At 41.5% G+C, this 17,684-nt stretch overlaps 1 protein-coding gene across 3 annotated transcripts in view; it reads right to left on the bottom strand.

The window, feature by feature from the left end:
- Positions 1–17,684, bottom strand: part of ANKRD55 (ankyrin repeat domain 55) — a 415,656-nt gene that overhangs the window by 31,169 nt on the left and 366,803 nt on the right. For 2 of the 3 annotated variants that reach the window (XM_082457594.1, XM_082457595.1), the window contains 2 exons: positions 11,031–11,091; positions 509–637 (listed from right to left, as the gene is read on the bottom strand). In XM_082457594.1, coding sequence (XP_082313720.1) covers positions 509–637; positions 11,031–11,091 — 190 coding nt within the window. Of the gene's footprint in view, positions 1–508; positions 638–11,030; positions 11,092–12,581; positions 17,066–17,684 lie in introns of those variants that run through there. The other variant, XM_082457596.1, reaches the window with a different exon arrangement.

The raw sequence follows: 17,684 nt of genomic DNA, 5'->3' as shown, positions 1-17,684 counted from the left end.
CTGCTTCAGAGGATTTGGAAGGAAGAAGAGAGTCATGGTCCAAAGGCTTTGAAGGGACTTTCCTAATAATTCTTTGAAGGGTTATCCTGGTACACTGTGAGCCAGCATCAATTATTGAGATGGAGAAAGAGAGAGTGAGAGAGGGGTGTGTATGTGTGTGTGTGTGTGTATGTGTGTGTGTGTGTGTGTGTGTGTGTGTGTGTGTGTGTAACAGCCGAGGTGGGTGATATTCTGTAACTCCTCCCCCTCTTTACCTTGGCAGGATTTCTTCTCAGCAACTGATGTACCCAAATCCTCCAAAGTGGCAGGTTTGCTGTTGCTGCTCTGGATATGAATGAAGGGAAGAGGGCAGCATGTATCTTACTTGCTCTGTTGTACATATAAAGGCCACATCAATGCTGGGACTGTACCTTTGAAAATTCCATCTTTCAGGTCTGACATGCTCAGAATTGTTAACATTGTTTTACACCATTTATACTTGAGACAAGCCCACTGGCTAACTTCTCACCTGCACAGCCCAGTGGAGAGCCGTTTTAAAGTCTTTATCCACAAGGGTGGGGTCTGCCCCCTTCTTCAGCAGCATTTGGGTGTGTTGAGGCCGGTTGTGGAAAGCTGCCCAGTGGAGTGGTGTCATTCCCTACAAAACCACAATCAGAGGGACACAGATGAGCACAGGATATCAGGCAGGAAAACGGAGCACACTTTCTCCTCAGGCCTGAGGGCGCCACCAGGTGTGCTGGTTGCCGCCTGTCAGTTCATTCATTCCTTGGGCCATTCATTCAACAGATACTTATTGGGCTTCTACTTGGTGCCAGGCAAACAGGTGTTAAGGATACTACAGTGAATAAGATAAATAAGATCCTGTCCTCATGGGAATTACACCGTGGTAGAGGAAGATAGATGATGAACGCACGCAAACAAGCAAAAGGATTTTCCAGATTGTTGAATGCTATAAAGAATGTACTTGGGGTGCTGTGAGAGAGTAACCACCACGGGGGTAGGAACTGTTCTACATGGGCCTCTGTGAGCCGGGGTGAACTGTGGGAAGAGACCAGCGAGCAACAAGTCACTAAGGCTGGCACCCGTGATCAGTCACGCTGGGATGCCATCTCCCGCCACCAGGGCAGGGGTGCTGTCTATTTTACTACGGTGTTTCCAGGGACTGAACCAAGGCTAAATAAATAGCTGTTGAATGAATGAATGAAAGAATGAATGAATAGGGAGAGGAGGAGAAAGATGTGAGATGAGGTTGGAGAGAGGCAGGGCTGATCCTGGGAGCGTGGGATGGGGAATACCCGGTATAAGGCATTTGGATTTTATTCTAAACTCAATAGAAAGACAGTGGGGGATTTTAAGCAGATGTTGACATGATCTGATTTACATTGTTTAGAAGAAATCACTCTGTGGCAGCTTGGAGAACAGATCTGGATGAGTCAATCTGGTGAATCCCACCTTCTTTCAGAGCTTAAGGTCACACACTCTAGGCATCATTTACTAATAAGATAAGCTTCTTCTGGGAAACATTTGCCAAAAAGAACCAGTGTTATTTGGGAGTGTACTATGAAAAGATGGCCTCTTCTCCTTGACTATGGCTCTCAATAATATGAAATGTATCTAAAATGATTCTAGATTAAGATGCCTGGTAAAGGGAGCAAAGGACGTAGGTAGCTTTCTCTTTTTGGAGCTGTCTCTGCAGGTAACATAAAGATAATGTCACCGCCTTGGCCTTCTCTGCTCATCCAAGATGAGCTGAGTGGAGGAAATGGGCCTCAGCCTAGCTAGGGGTGCAGAACTAATATTATTCCAGAATTAATATGTATTGATCTAGAGATCTTTATGAGTCCTTATGTATATTATCTCACTTAATCCTCCAAACAGCTTTTTGGATTTAGCATTGTGGTGAAGTCCACTACGTGCTCACCAAACTCTACTTCCTCTCCCTCCAGGGCGCATAGTCAGTCTACACTCCCCAGCCTCCCAGCAGATACATGTAGCCACGAGACTGAGTCTTGACCATTGCAGTGTGGACAGAAAGGATGGAAGGATGGAAGCCCCGACCCCTCCAAGGTCTGTCTAGAAAACAAAACCTATGTCGTCTTTGACATATTTTCTTCTCCTCACCTGACAACTGAATGTAGAGGAGGACAAGGCTCAAGAATGTGCTGGAATCATGTGATTAATCAACCCAGGACCCTGACTGATGAGGTCGGACAGGGTGACCTCATCAACCAGCACTGGGCTATGAAGCAAGCAGGAATTAAGCTTTTATTATGTCAGGCCACTGAGATTTTGAACTGTTTGCTATAGCAGTTAGCCAGCTCTGACAGGTGCCACTGTCCTTCCCATTTTGTGGAAGAGGAAGCTGAGCTCTAGGGAAGTTCACAAGTCTATGATCGAGCTGAATCTAGGGTGTGATGTTTGTGGGGCCGTGAGATTAGAATGTTAAACCCCCTTGACCAGTTCCATATTCTAAATCATTACATTATGGTCTGCTTTCAAGCTTCAAGTGTCACATAACACTGAGCCTCCAGATACTCTTAAGGATATTTCAAGAAATTGGTTCCATATGGAAAAGAATGCTGGTCTAAAAACAATGGAACGTCTTGTTCTTATTCCAACAGGTGAATATTACTTGGGATTCAGAATAGCTCACAGCATTTCAATGGGTACTCTTCATTTTTTAATTTGGCCCACTGGAATTAGACATCTGGACTCCAGGGAATCAGATTCTTTTTACTGTGCAAGGATTATTCCCAGTGCTAAGTCCCATTTGCTTCAGAATCATTGGCTTCCTTATGAAGTGCCACCTGTATCCAGGGTTAAAGACATTGGAGACAATTTTGAAGTCACTGGGGTGTAAGCTTCAAGAAGGCAGGGCCCTTGTCTGCCTGTCTGAATCCCTGGAGCCTAGAACAGTGCCAGGCACATTGTGGATACTAAGTAAAGGCTTATTGAATGAGTGACTTCTTACTGTTCTTGATTGAATTTTTTGCTTTTGTAAAATTTGGCTTTGCTTTCTAAAATCATTCACACAAGAAAGACAGACAGAACATGACTTCTTTATAGAAAATGAACTTGTCTGATATGATCATTGTTACCAACTGTTCAATTGAAACCTTTTAGAATTCCTGATGAGCGCTCCAAATGAGGTAGATAGCAATCACTACATGCAGAGATACAGGTTTAGCAATATGAGAATTCAGTGTGAAATTGTGAATTAAACTGTCATTATGCACTGTTAATCCTTGTCTCCTAAATATAGCTTCTAGGCTTTAAGAGTTATTCTCTTCAAACACCCTTCCCCAACCCCCTGCTGGAAAAAACAAAAGAAAACAAAACAAAACCCCCCACCTCCTGCATGCTTTGGTAAATGGTGGGGAGGAGCACTACCATTTTTCATATACCTACTTGGTGCCAAGAACTTTATTCACTTCACTGAATCTTTACAACAATCCTAAGAGATGGGTATTTTTAGACCCATTTTACAGGTGAGGAAACTGAAACACAGGTTAAATATTGGGTTGGCCAAAAAGTTCGTTTGGGTTATGGAAAAACCCGAACGAACTTTTTGGCCAATCCAATAATTTCCCTAAGGCCACTGACTGGTTACAAGGCAACGGTGGGATTCAAATCCAGGTCTCTCCAACTCTGGAGGAAGATGCTTGTTCCACACATCAAGCTAGTAGACTTTCATTTTGGAAGTGAGCTCAGCTGCTGGACAATTTTTTTCTTTGTGATTTTAGCTAGATTCAGGGTCTTCTCACTTTCTAGAATGGTGATTCTCAGTAGCATAAGGGTTGCCACCCTTTATTATTATTTGTTTCATTTGGCATCACCTCTAGTTTTCTTCTAAAAGTGCAGCTGGCAGACATTTATTTTTGTAAGGTATTGAAATATACATATTCTCCCCCCACTCCTCCCCTACCCTGGAATTTGGGATCAGTGTTATAAATAACTGTTGATCCTCTGAGTGGCTCCAAATCAAGACTTGAAATACTCCATTACTTCTCTAAATAATAATATGTTATATAATATAAATTTGTGTATTTATATTACAATATAAACAGGTTTCAAAAATCACTCAAGTCAAGGGAAACTTCCTGTTGCTGTTTTTTTCAATTGGGCTAATGAGAAATACAAATACATCCTCTTAGAGTTAGTAATATGAAAACCAAAACTGTTAGAATCAGCTCAAGTGCAGCCCTTTGTATTGCACAACACACTTTGTTTAGGAACTTTTTCCTACAACTGCCTCCTCCTTCCTTCAGCTTCTATTAACACAGCTAACACATCCTAGTTGTGTTATGTTAAGACTCTGGTGGCCATTTACGGGGCAGACTTCAGGCTTGGGCAATTGGCCATTTGCACTGAGCTGTGATAGGGACTAAGATTAAGCTGTGATGCACTTAAAGGCAGAGGCTGTGGCTCATTCACTGTGATATGCCCAAGCACACATTAGGTGTTCAAGAAGTGTTCATGGGAAGAATTAATTAGTGAATTGCAGGTTATCCAGGCTCCCTTGAATTCATGGAGAGTGTAAGGTACTAGAGTCTGTCGAACGCAAGCCAGCCACCTGTGTCCAAACTGTGAGGCTCCTCATTGAGTCCCTGAGGACTCAACTGGGCCTTCAAAGAATCTAAGGGCTGAAAATCTAGGCGCTACCTGAAGATATATTACAACAAACACCCAGATGACTCTTGTAACAGTAGAATTCCACTTTGTTGAAAAAGAAGTATTGGCTCAAACAGTGAAGAGTAACTTACATTCATTTAAGAACATAGCTCTCTAGAATGTTTTGGAGGGAAATGTTAAGTTTTGGTTGACTTAGGATCCATTTCGAGATAGCTGATAGGACTGTGTGTGGTGACTGTTGGGTGCATAGCGGGGCTGTTTTGGAACAGGTTCTTGTACAGATGAGTAATTCTGTGCCTTGAGCCTGTGCCACCAACATTTCAGTTAAGGGCTTTCAAATCCTATTAGCTTCTCAGACCTTTTTTCTTTTTTTCCAAAACCACTGTAACTTTTATGTTTTATGAAGCAGAAATCTGATGAAGTGCTTAGCAGTTTTCATGTTTCAGAATTGCACTTTTAGACCAGCTCTTGCAGACGCTGAAAGACACAGAGAGAGAAATGTGTGATGTGGCTGGGCGCTTGGTTCACCCCTCGCCTTGGTGCACTGGGGGTAGAATTTTAGCAGGTGTTTGAAAGATCAGCAAAACAATTCTAGATCATCTGAAGGATCTAGAATTTCACAGAAGTCCAGTTTGGCTCTGTTTGACATTTTAATATTCACACATTATTGATTTTGTGACTACCTCTCACAAAAGTTATAGAGGGTCTTCTGTATACAAAAGATTGGAATAAATGATGTACTTTAAAAGATTCTAAAAAACCCTAGATGGTTAGAAGTGCTGTAATGAAAGCCATTTTCTTCAAATTTATTTGGGAAAAACCTTACAATTATAGATCACAAAGATTAGTAGTGCATTAGCAAAAAAAGCTTGCATATTAATATTGCAAATTTGTTCTTTAAAATAGTTTGATATCTGTTATTCAATATAATTTTTTTAAATTCTATATATTTTATTTTATGTAATTTGAAACATTTTTCTGAGAAGGGGTCCATAGGCTTCCCCAACATACCAGATGTGTCCATGTCATGAAAATGGACAAGGACCCCTGCCCTAGAATCTACAGTACATTTTTTAAGATCTAGAATAATATAAAATCTTATTTTTTTGAGAGGAGATTTTGGAAATAACTAAAAGTCACCTGGAGTCAAGTCTGGTAAATAAAATGGGTCATTGAGTTGGGTCAACAAAACAAAGAGAGAAAAGGCCAATAAAATAAAATTATATGACTTTTTCTTGAATTTAATAATATAATTCTCTATTTATCTAAACATGTATTTTTGGGGGGACTCTACTATGTGTAAGTTACTGAACTAGATTCTAGGGACACAAAGATAAAAAATACTGCCCCTAGAAACTTATGGGGAAAGGAGGGTCGGGGGAGAGAGGGAAGTGAGGGCTCCTAAGTAGTAGTGACTCTACTCCATTTGTTAAGGTGTTCATTTTTAGGAAAAATTCTGGTGCATTAAAATTTTTTTGCTTTATTATTTTACCTTTTGCCAACTGTAAAATAAAAAGATTTCTAGGGTCAGGGACAATTTCTATTGATTTTGCCTTTATAGTGCACAATCTCTGCTGATGCTTGTATCTTAGGAATGTTGTAAGTGGATTTTAGTGCTAAGAATTATATCCAAAGATTCACATCTGTTTTCGCAACTTGGATGTATTTTCTGAGAGTGCTGTTGTAATGGAAGTTTGGATTGTTAGGCCACTCACAAAAATCTACTCATATCAGAATGTGCATTTAATATAGGATCAACAATCTATCCTAAATACCATGCGTAACAGTGCTTTTCTGGATAAATGCATTCAAAGTTCTAACCCAGATGCCAACATTTCATAGCCACTCCTGATGGGGTGCTCTTCCTGTCAAAGCTAAAATGAAAGCAGGAGAGGTTAGGTTCCAGGAATTTAGCAACTTAACTCTCTGTAGCTGCAGTAGACAAGCCTCTCTCTTTGTCACTGATTCCCCTGAGGTCCAGAAGAACAAAGGCACAAAGGACAATCTGACCCATCTGACCCATCTTGCCTTTCCCACAGTGTTAAACTTTACAGTGTGAATAGCTTCGAAATAAGTCACTTTATAACTAAGCAGTGTGGTTAATGAAACAGGAAAAACAAACAGATCATTGGAATGAGAACAAAGAGTTCAGAAATGGAACCATATATTTAAAAAAAATCTTGTAACAAACTAAAAGAAAATTTAGCATAGCGTAGTTATGTCCCTAGGGGTAGGGAAGGCCTTCTTTAAAAAGATACCGAAAGCAAAGCAACAATGGACAAGAATGATCATTTTGATTATATCATATTTTAAAATTTCTGTGCAGGAAAAGACATCACAAGCAGTTCTAAAGTAAGGAACAGACTATGAAAAAAATATTTGCAATCCAACAGCAGACGAAGGATTAATGTTCAGAATATAAAATAAACTCCTATGAATCTGTAAGAAAATTACAAGTAACACAACAGATGAACAGACAAAGGACCTAAACAGGCAAGTCACAGGAGATCTAAAAATGACCATTGCACCTATGAAATTATGCTCGATCTCATTGGCTATAAGGGAAATGCAAATTAAAACAATAACAAGGAAATCCAACAATAGGCAAACAGTGATAAACACCCTTTTACACTATGGGTGGAGCTATAAATTGATGCAGTCGTTTTGAAGAACAACCAGGCATGCATATTAAAAATAAAAATAGGGAACCCTCATGCAGTGTTGGTGGGAATGTAAACTGGCGTAGCTGCTGTGGAAAACAGTATAGAGGTTCCTTAAAACACTAAAAATAGAACTATCATATGATCCAGCAGTTCCATTCCTGGGTATATATCCATAAAAAATGAAAACACTGATTTGAAATGACACATGCACCCTAATGTTCATAGCAGCATTATTTACAACAGCCAAGACATGGAAGCTACCCAAGTTCCCATCAATAGATGATTGGATTAAGATGATGTTGTGTGTATATATATATACAATGGAATATTACTCAGCCATAAAAAGAATGAAATATTGCCATTTGCAGCAATGTGGATGAACCTACAGAATATTATACTTAGTGAAATAAGTCAGACAGAGAAAGACAAATACTATGTGATATCACTTCTATGTGGAATCTAAAAAATAATAGAAAAGAATGTATATACAAAACAGAAACAGACTCACAGATATAGAAAACAAATTTGCGGTTACCAATGGCGGGGGAGAGGGACAAATCAGGGGTACAGGATTAACAGATACAAACTACTATATATATAAAATAGATACGCAACAAGGATATACTATATAGCGTAGGGGATTATACCCTTGTAGTAACCTATAATGGAATATAATCTGCAAAAGTACTGAATCACTATGCTATATACCCGAAACTAACACAATATGGTTAATCAACTATATTTCAATTAAAAAAAAGAATAGAACCCCTCCCCCATACACAAATGTACACTCTCTACTGCCCAAAAATTTTTCTTCTAGAGAAATGCTCGTATAAAATACTCAAGGAAGCTTATACAAACACCCTTCAGAGTAGTGTTTGTGATAGTGAAAAACTGGAGACAACCTAAATATTCATTCATAGGGGAATAGAAAATATAAGGACGTATTTTCATAGTGTGAAACATTATGAAGCCATTAAAAGGAATGAGCCAGATTTATATGCATCAACATATCCAAGACACTCTAAGACATATTCCTGAGTGAAAATCAAAGTTGGAGAACAACATATAACATGAGATATCTTTCATGTTATACTCCATAGTGCCTAAGTGTCTATATATATATATATATATATATACATATATACACACACACACACATAGTGTAAACAGACAAAAGACTGCGAAAGAGACACATCAAATAGCAATTGGGGGCTAAGGTGGTGGGGTGGAAGTAATCATGGACTTCTGGTATTACTTGTAATATTTAAATTTTTAAAGAAGCGAATGTGTTCATGTATTACTTATACAAGTAAAAACTAACAACACAAAAAATGTTTTAAGTCACTGAGTTCAGATCAGGACAGCCTCTAGAGTGATATTCATCTCTCTGATATAAAGTGGCACGTATCATGGTTTTTTATGTAAGCAATTAGAGGATGGCTTTAGAAACAGATTTTTTTCCTTCCTCTCTCCCTCTCTCCATTCTTTAGTTTCAGTTAACAATCTAATATGTCTCTTAATGAAGTTAGATTTCTATTAATTGACCATTTAACCTTTAACCATTATTGTGATAAGCTGGGGAGTCCTTCAGTTATTGGAAAATAATTTTATTCACACTATGTAGGGGTTATGTCTTGCTCTTTCCTCTTGTCATTAGGAAACCATAATGTTCTGCCAGCAATAGCTTACCTTTTCCCTGATTTCTTTTGCCTTTGCTGTTTTTTGCTTCCTGTTATTTAGCAGATGTAGAGTGTGTGTGTGCTTTAACTGTTACCCCCTCATATATGATGGAGACTACACTATGCTTGGAAGTCACTGGAAAAGTGATTGTGGGAGGGGCGGGGTTCAGTAAGCGACTGCTTATTCAGAACACTGAGAAGCCAAATGCAGGAACTCCTCCAAGGTAACAAATGACAAAGAAAGCCTGAGCCGTGTTCTTTCCATTTCACAATTGTCCTTTGTCCAATGGCAAAGAGCAAATTAGCCCTTGCAAATTTATGTGGATTGGCTCACACTAGCAATATGTATGTTAATGAAACACACAGGCAAGACTTAGTAGTTGGCTTCAGATGGATTTCAAACATGCTGTGACATGGTGCGAAGAGGAAGCTGCGACATTGGGGGGAAGTGTCCTTTTTGAGGCTCCTGCTCAGAAATGCCAACAGGTCAGAATGCTGGTGTAAGAGCAGGAGGAATCTTCTCTGAGAGGTTGCTTTGCATGAGAAGGAACTAGAGATTTCTCCAATATTTACCACATATTATCTGAAAAGTGTTACAATTACCACCGTTAGAAAGATTTTTGTCTACATTCATTGTCTCCACCAGCCAGGGGCCTCCCAGGGTGGGAAAAAATAGGGAACTGTCACTTTGCTAGGGGATGTTCAGCTCCACTGAGGAGGGGACAGAGTTAGATGTCTATAAGAGGAATTTAGCTTTAGGGTGTGAATGACTGAATTTGTCCCCTTTCTAATAAGTCCCAGTTAGTGGGGGGAGTGAAGGTAGGAGTTAGAGGTGGAAGAAGTGGTTGGCAAGTTGCCCAAAATCTAGAAGTTCTTGATCAGCTGACATAACCTGCAAGCCCCCAAGCTCCCTGATTTCACACCATGGGCAGAGTGATCAGAGTGTACTTTCTCATCTCTGGTTCTCGTTTTTAAAGCAGAAGTTTAGAACAGTGCAATATTCTCTCATCTGAGGTTTTGCTTTAAACCACTGAAGACATGGGGGGTGAAAGCAGCATGTGCCCACCGAGTCAGGGAGGTGTCCAACCTCAGACCCAGGCTGTGATGTAGGGGCTTTTTGGTGTGGTCATTACTGCCAAGCCCGTTGGAAGGAGGCCTTTGCTCAGAAGGCTCAAGAAAGATGAGGAGCCCAGCCCAGGAGAAATACGGGGTAGGGGGCCCAGCCTATGTTAGGGGGCTTCCTCCCATCCTGTTGTCTATGGCCAGTTCGTCTTGAAAACAGTGTTATTTTGCATCTTGAGGCATATGCACTTTCAATGCTATCAGACTTTCTTAAAGTTATCAGACATTCTTAGTGCAGTCAAGCCAAGCTTACTTTTAAAAAAAATTCCATTAAAAATCAGGTATTTAAATCAGTTTTAAGAAACTATTACAGAAATCAGGCTGGCTAATAAAAATCAGACCTGGGTTTCAGAAGAGTTAAGTAGATAAAAGACCCTCAGCTGCTTTGGGGCGCCTCTGCCTGGTCTGATCCACCCTCCCTCAGGAACCGAGTTGGGAGTGCTGTGCTGCCTTGCTGGAAGCCTTGTACAGGATTGCCTTGCAACGTAAAGCAAACAGCAGTTGTGATCATTGGCATTAATAATGTGGCTTCTGGAGCAGGGAGCCTAGAATTATTATCTATCTGTCATCTTTCACTCAAAGAGAGAGCGTCGTCAGCCTTCGAAGTTTCTGGTACTCGAGGAGACAGGAAAGAGCAATATTTATTTCTCAATGTCCAAAGGGAAATTACAAAATTTCAGTGGTATGATAAATGCTTAAATACTTAATGCAATAAATCCTTCCCTATTAAAAGCTACCCACACCCACAGAGGGATACATTTCTGCCTGAGAATTCATAGTGGAGACACAGGCTTCCCTCTCAGGGTAGGAACACAAAACTGCTCCATCCCCTCCTTGCACCTTTAAGAGAGGAAGCACTGTGGTTCAGAAAAGCCCTTATTCCCACCCTAACACGCGCAATGCCAACTGTTCCTTGAGAGGGCAGGCTCACCTCACTGTCCTGGTGATTAATCTCGTTGAGGTTTGACTGTTGTACCAGGACTGTTAGGAGCCTGTAAAGAAAAACAGGAGAAGTGGCTTAAAAGAACAGAATCTGAATGAGAACATGACATTAGAAATACAGTCTGTTGAAGGCCTCCAAATGACCATACGCCCTTTGCATTTACTAGGGGAAAGATCCACGGAAAAAAAGCCAGCGTGATAGGTAAGAAGGCACAGGAAGGCAGGTAGGAGGAAGACCTCTATCTCTTCTCCCACCTCCTCTCTATCTTAGTGCTTCTGGCGCGGCCAAAGAGAACGGAGAAAGCGAATCCTCACGCTTATCTTACTCACCAGAACTGTATCCCTTTGTGTTCACTCTAAGAAGCAAAGTCCTCCAGTGCTTATTTTTTATTCATTTTACATAAACTTATAGAGTGCTTTCAAATTGCTTCACCACTAGGTACATGTGTCATGCCTTCTAAATGTACAGGTTATACCTGGAGGCAGTCAGCATTTACAACTTCGCTTATTCTTTCTAAAACGCACAAATACCTAAGCATGCAATGGCAGTTATCAGTGTGAAACAACTGCCAATGATTCTCAAGTTCAAGCTCTTATCCCCCTTGGGCCCAACACTTGGTTGACTGAGGTCAGTACTCCATCTGTGGGAGAGAAGCAGTTGAGTATAGTGGTTAGGAGCCCAGACTCTGGAGCCAGACTACCTGGCTTCACATCCCAGTCCTGTCACTGACCAGCTCTGTGACCACAGGCAAGTAACTTCACTCCTCTGTGCCTATGCAGCCTCATCTATAAAATGGGGGTAATAAAAAGTGCCTACCTTATAGATCAGCGTGAGGATTAAATGAGTTAATATGCATACAGCATTTAAAGCATGCCTAGAACACAGTGTTATTTCTAGAATACTTAACCCTAGAACTTTTAACCCTGGCTCCATCTCAGAAGTCCCTGGGGAGATTTTTTTTTTTTTACCTGGGCTGTATATTCAAGGTTTCTGACGCAGGAGTTCTGGAGAGAAGCGTAGCTTCTACCGTTTAAATAAGCTGTTCAGAAAATTCTGGTAAACAATCAGATTTGGAAACCACTGAGAAAGGTGCTGAATGAATAAATCAATGGATACTCACTGTTATAGAAAGAATTGTGTCCCTCCCAAATGTATATGTTGAAGCTCTAACCCCCCAATGCCCTAGAATGTGCCTGTATTTGGAGATAGAGCCTTTAAAGAGGTAATTAAGTTAAAATGAAGGATTACAGCGGGCCTTAATCCCATTTGACTGGTGTTCTCATAAAAAGAGGAGATTAGGACACACAGAGTGACACCAGAGGCACACGCTTACAGTGGAAACACCATGTGAAGAGGCAGCAAGAGGATGGCAATCTGCAAGCCAAGGAGAGAGTCTCAGAGGAAACCAACCCTGCTGGCACCTTGATGTTGGCCTTCCAGCAGCAGCCTTCAGAACTGTGAAAAAATAAATTTCTGTTGTTTAAGCCACCCAGCCTGTGGGATTTTGTTACAGTCACCCCAGCAAACTAATATACTCACCAAGATGATAAAGGATTGTCTATGGGCAGACAATGAAAAAATTCAGCAATTATTTTGGAAGAATTATTTGAAAAATAAAATGGCTTAGCCTCCTCCTGAATCAGATTTTCATTGTCTCTCAGCTGAGATGACATCTAAAGTCCTAAGTATTAGATTGCTTAATATTAGTCAGAGGGATTGATCATACTGTGTTACAAAGAGAACTTAAATGGGGGTGGACTTCTTCAGTGGGGGTAATATAACCAGGAAGCCTAGGTTTTAAATCTAGTCTTATCACTGTTTTCTGGGGAGCCAGGATACTGCTGTGATTTAATTCTGGCCTCACCACCGCATGACCTCTCTGAGCTTCTGTATCCTCACTTCTCCAACAAGGATAATAACAGCCGTGGTGGTGGTGAGGGTTAAATAACATAACAGGTGTAAAACTCCTAGTATACAGATTTTAAAGGAACAGTGGCTATGACTGTAAACAGCACATCTCTTTATCCTTTCTGAATTCTAGAATTTCTCCGTCAGGTGGGAAGATGCTACAAAAATAATTGTATTTTGGTTAATGCTATTTTTTATATTTTCCCTTATAGCTGCTTTATGGGGGGGAGGGTAAGGGGTGACTATCTTTCTTCTTTCTCTCTTTCCTTCTCTCTTTCTCTCTCTCTCCTCTTTCTCCTCTCCTCCCCTACCCTGCCCTCTCCTCTTCTTTTCCCTTCCCTTTCCTTTCTCTCTCTTTCCCCCTCTCTCTCTCTATCATTAATGGCCATTGTCTAATCTCTAGGGCACATTGGGTCCGAAGTGCTGGGGGAGGGAGAGTGAGAGTGAGCAGGAGGTCAGTGGTGGTCCAATCTGGTTATCCTCGGCTAACCCTGAGCAGACTGAGATCATCTGTAGTCGGACAGGATCTTCTGGGGCTCCTCCAGAGCAGCGTGATCACACTGGGGGAAGTTGGCTCTAAACCAGATGAGAATGGGGGTGGGAAGATCAAGACCTCTTCTCACATCCTAGGTGAGCCTCCAAGGGTCACAGGGGGAGCCCTGTGCTGGATAGTCCTCTGTTTGTCTCTCAGATCCAGTCTCTACCCTGCAGTGTCCTACACTGAGGCTGACCTCCAATAACTTCATCATCCAGGTCCCTTGCCCTCTGACCTCCCACTGGGTTTGGTCAGTGGGAGAACCAGCAGGAGGAAGGAGAGAAGCCACTTCCCTTCCTGACAATGATTTCTTTCCTCTACTAAAGGCCTTGGCTCCTGCCAGGTGGCCCCTCTCCTACACTACAATTACAACTACCGCCCAGCTCTCAGCAGGTTCCAGTAACAGTTTCCTTCCTCACCTCTTGTGGCCTCGGGGTGGAACATTTTCCTGCTTTTGGAGGGGAGTGGGGGTGGCAGATTGTCACCATCTCTTGCTGGTTAATTTCAAATAGCCTTTCATTAAACTTTCTTGGTCATCTCTTTTACTATTTCATGTCTTCCCTGTCATGACCCTGAGTGATATATGCCAACCTATACTGTTTGCCTCCATTTCATTCCTAAGTCACTGAGACTCATCGATCTTTAAAGCTGGTACAAATTTACAGATGAGTATTCTCTCTCTCTCTTTCTCTCATTTTATGAGAGCAAATGACCTGATGCACTAAACGGCTTGCCAAGGCCATCACACGCTGTCTTGGTTGTCCAGCCTGGACGAGAAACCAGGTGTCTGCTTTCCAGCCTGGTGCTTCTATACTGTTCCGTGGTTCAGAGGTAATCTGCAAGATACTTGTCCCACATCTGTCTTAATTAACAGCGGACTTGCAGACCTCTTAGTTTTGTTTTCTCAGAGCTCCTGTTCTGTGCTAAGGTGACCCAGGAGTATTTCTCCCATAACCCCCCAGCCCAATTTCCTATTAGCACCAGCTAAAACTCTGCTCTCAGATCTCCAGGCCACAGCATAAGGCTCACCTCATCCCAGCTGCCAGGACAGCAGGCACAGGTCCCCAGCAGCAGCTTTCCCAGACAGGCAGAGTGGTGAGTGATAAGAGCACGGAGGCTGGAGCCAGACTGGAGCCTCTATTAGAAGCCCTGCTCCCTCACCAATCAGCCAGACCTTGGACAAGTTATAAAACTCTCAGTGCCTACATCTTCTTATCTGTAAAATAAACATAACAACAACCCTACTTCTTAAAGATTTGTTGTAACTTTAAATGGGTCAAAGCATATAGAGCACTTAACATGGACTTTACATACTATAATAAATTCTCTATAATGATTAATTTCTTAAAAGGCTCCTACCCTTTATATTCTGGGGTCCTGTGATTGCCATTAGGTGATTGGGAGGCCAGAGAGAGCTCAGCTAGATGTATCCCGGAAAGGGGGGGAGGGTTGTCTCCTTGAGCTTCTCTGTTTTGCTGGCCTCTTGGGCTCACAGTCCTGGAGCTGGCTCAGCCCAGGGATGGCTGGGAAAAAGGGTCCCCAAGCCCGTCATCTGCTCTCCTGTCCCTGAAGCTGCCTGGAGGTGAGAGTATGCTTCAGTGAAACATCCACTGCAGGTTGGAATGCATCACCTGGAAACTAGAGAACAGGACCCCAAAGAAATGATTTCCTTCCTCCCTCTGGCTGTAGTCAAGAGCAATGAAAAGAGGCAGAGCTGCTGGCACTCTGGAAGGAAAAAAAAAAAAAAAAAAATCTGCTGGTAACCATGGAGACCATAAAAAAAGACTTTCAGAGAGCCCTGTGGCTGCTTTCAGAGGAAATCGCTGCTTGCCTTGCAACTCTAGCATGCGCAGTGTTGTACAAACACAACTGCGTGCTCTTTGGAGCTTTGTCTTAATGATCATGCCCCCTCTTTCACATGGACGCCCTCTGAATGTCCCAGCCAAGGAAGCAAGAAGAGCAATGGGGAGCTGAAAGGGAGAAAACTCGGACCTGCTGAGAAGCAGAGCATTCAAAGCAGGAAGGGGACTCGTGAGATGAAACCTGTGCTCCTTTGCTTTTGTACATCCAGCTTGCCTTCGTGTTCTTAATTATAGGTCCTTCATCCCGGCAGCAGCTTAGATTTCCCACAGAGCTGTAGCGTAGCTAACGCTGTATATTGCCACTGTTTGGTTTGCTAGTGAGCTGTTTCCATCAGAGAACCAAAATTTCTCTGGAGGCAAAGGGCTGATTGACGTGTCCCCTTGGCTTGTTTATAAGCAGCTTCAGTTTGAGACTTCACTCTAAATAGTCTCTAGCAAGCACCGAGTGGAAGGAGTGTGCTGTTTGGAAATATAGGAGTTAGTGGATTTTAAAAGGAGTATGAATACCTGAGTACAAGGTCACAATGTGGCTCGTACATATGCTTATGATTAGAGGAAAAATATAGATGCATGTACACTGAATGGTTGAGTCTAATGTTCATTGGGTTCTGAAATCTTGCAATGCTCTACAATGTCCCAAGGTTAATAAAAATGGGAGCGCTGTTCATACCCTGATGACCTTCGCAGTAAATGTGTGCTCATGTCAGTGGGTGCAGGACTGTGTGGGCATGCACCTGTGTGTGCAGATATATTTTTGGGGACCTGTGTGTGCTAAGGTGAAGAAGGCCAGGGTGAGAGCTGGTGGGTGGCCGTAGCAGGGTTTCATTCTTTAGTGCTGATCTACGGTACTTTATTTCTATCTTCCATCATCATCATCATCAATATCATCACCCTCATCATCACCACTAACACTTACTGAACATGGACAATTGACAGTGTTCAGTGCTTTCCACATATTTTCTCATTTACTTTTGCCTACTTACCTATGAGGTAAGTACTGTATTATTCCTACTTTCTAGAAAAGAAAGCTAGCTGAACCTTGACATGTTAACTTGCCCAAGATAATATGGTCTGTAAGATATGGAGCCAGATTCATACTCAGTCAGTCTGACTCCTGAGCTGGCACTCCTGGCCACCCTTTACCTCAATCCAAAAACAGGATTTTAGGTGGTTTTCAGATACATATAGTAAAACAAGATCACAAGCGAAAAAACTAGGCAAAGAGAAAATGAGGGCAGGATAAAGAACACATAATTATGGTCCTATGTGCATGCCAGAGGTGAGACACAAATTGGGCTTTGAGTTTTCTAAATGTGCAAAGAGAGAAACATGATGATAAGTCACAGTGTCCACACAGTAAAAATAAAAAATAATTTATCAGGAGAAGCACAGGAATTCCTCCTTTAGTAGACATTTTTCTTGTGGTTTTTCAGAAAAGATTTTTTTGGACACTGTAACAAAAAAAAAAATTTCCTGACAATCAGACAATAAGGAGTTTTGTATGGCTGTTTCTTATAAGGCCTCTCAGTGTAGACTGAGGGCTTAATGATAGAATGTGGCCATTAAAATAAATTCAAGAGGGTCCACAGCAGTGGACTCCAGGAGCACAGCAGACCCATTGGGCAGGTTACTTATCTTCACACATGCACTAGGCAATTAGTTTTCTTCTTGATGCCTTAGTTTTCTCATCTATAAAATGGGGATAGAAATATTACCTATCACATAGAGGTGTGGTAAAGATTAGATGAGATAGTACATGGAAAGCACTAAGAACTTTGCTCAGAACATGATAAATAATCAGTGCTGTTTGTCATCATCACCCTTTTTGTAACTACAGACCTACATGCTTTAATGGTCAGACAAGCTGGCCTAAAGTTGTATCCACTTAGGAAAATTAAATAGTCAAACAGGTATGCATGGCCTAATGGAAGGTCACTCCCTTCTGCATTATGATTTTAGGATTAGAAAGTGCCCATAAGATAGACCAAGACTTTTTTTTTCTCAGAAAACGATTCTGAGTTCATGCAGACACACAAACAAATGGGCAACTGAAGCCCAACTTCTCTGGTGCGGTTAGTTTCGGCTTGAAGGATTTAATGCAGATGTTATCAAACTCTGCCACGGCCATAAAATTTCTCAATAAAACAATGATAAAATATCTAATTTTAAGCAATGTAATTCCATAAGGAATCCTTTCAATCAAGCTAGTTTTGAAATGTTCTCTAGGTAACAAAGCCAGTTGATTTGCTGTATGGGTTGTGTCAAACTAAAGGTTGGCACTTGCCATCTACCCCTACAAGGATTAAATCACAAGCTGCTGAGACTGCTGACCTTCAA

The sequence above is a fragment of the Balaenoptera physalus genome (assembly GCF_965194825.1).
Source record: "Balaenoptera physalus genome assembly, chromosome: 3".
NCBI classification, from domain to species: Eukaryota; Metazoa; Chordata; class Mammalia; order Artiodactyla; family Balaenopteridae; genus Balaenoptera; species Balaenoptera physalus.
This window is presented reverse-complemented; position numbering and strand designations above follow the sequence as displayed.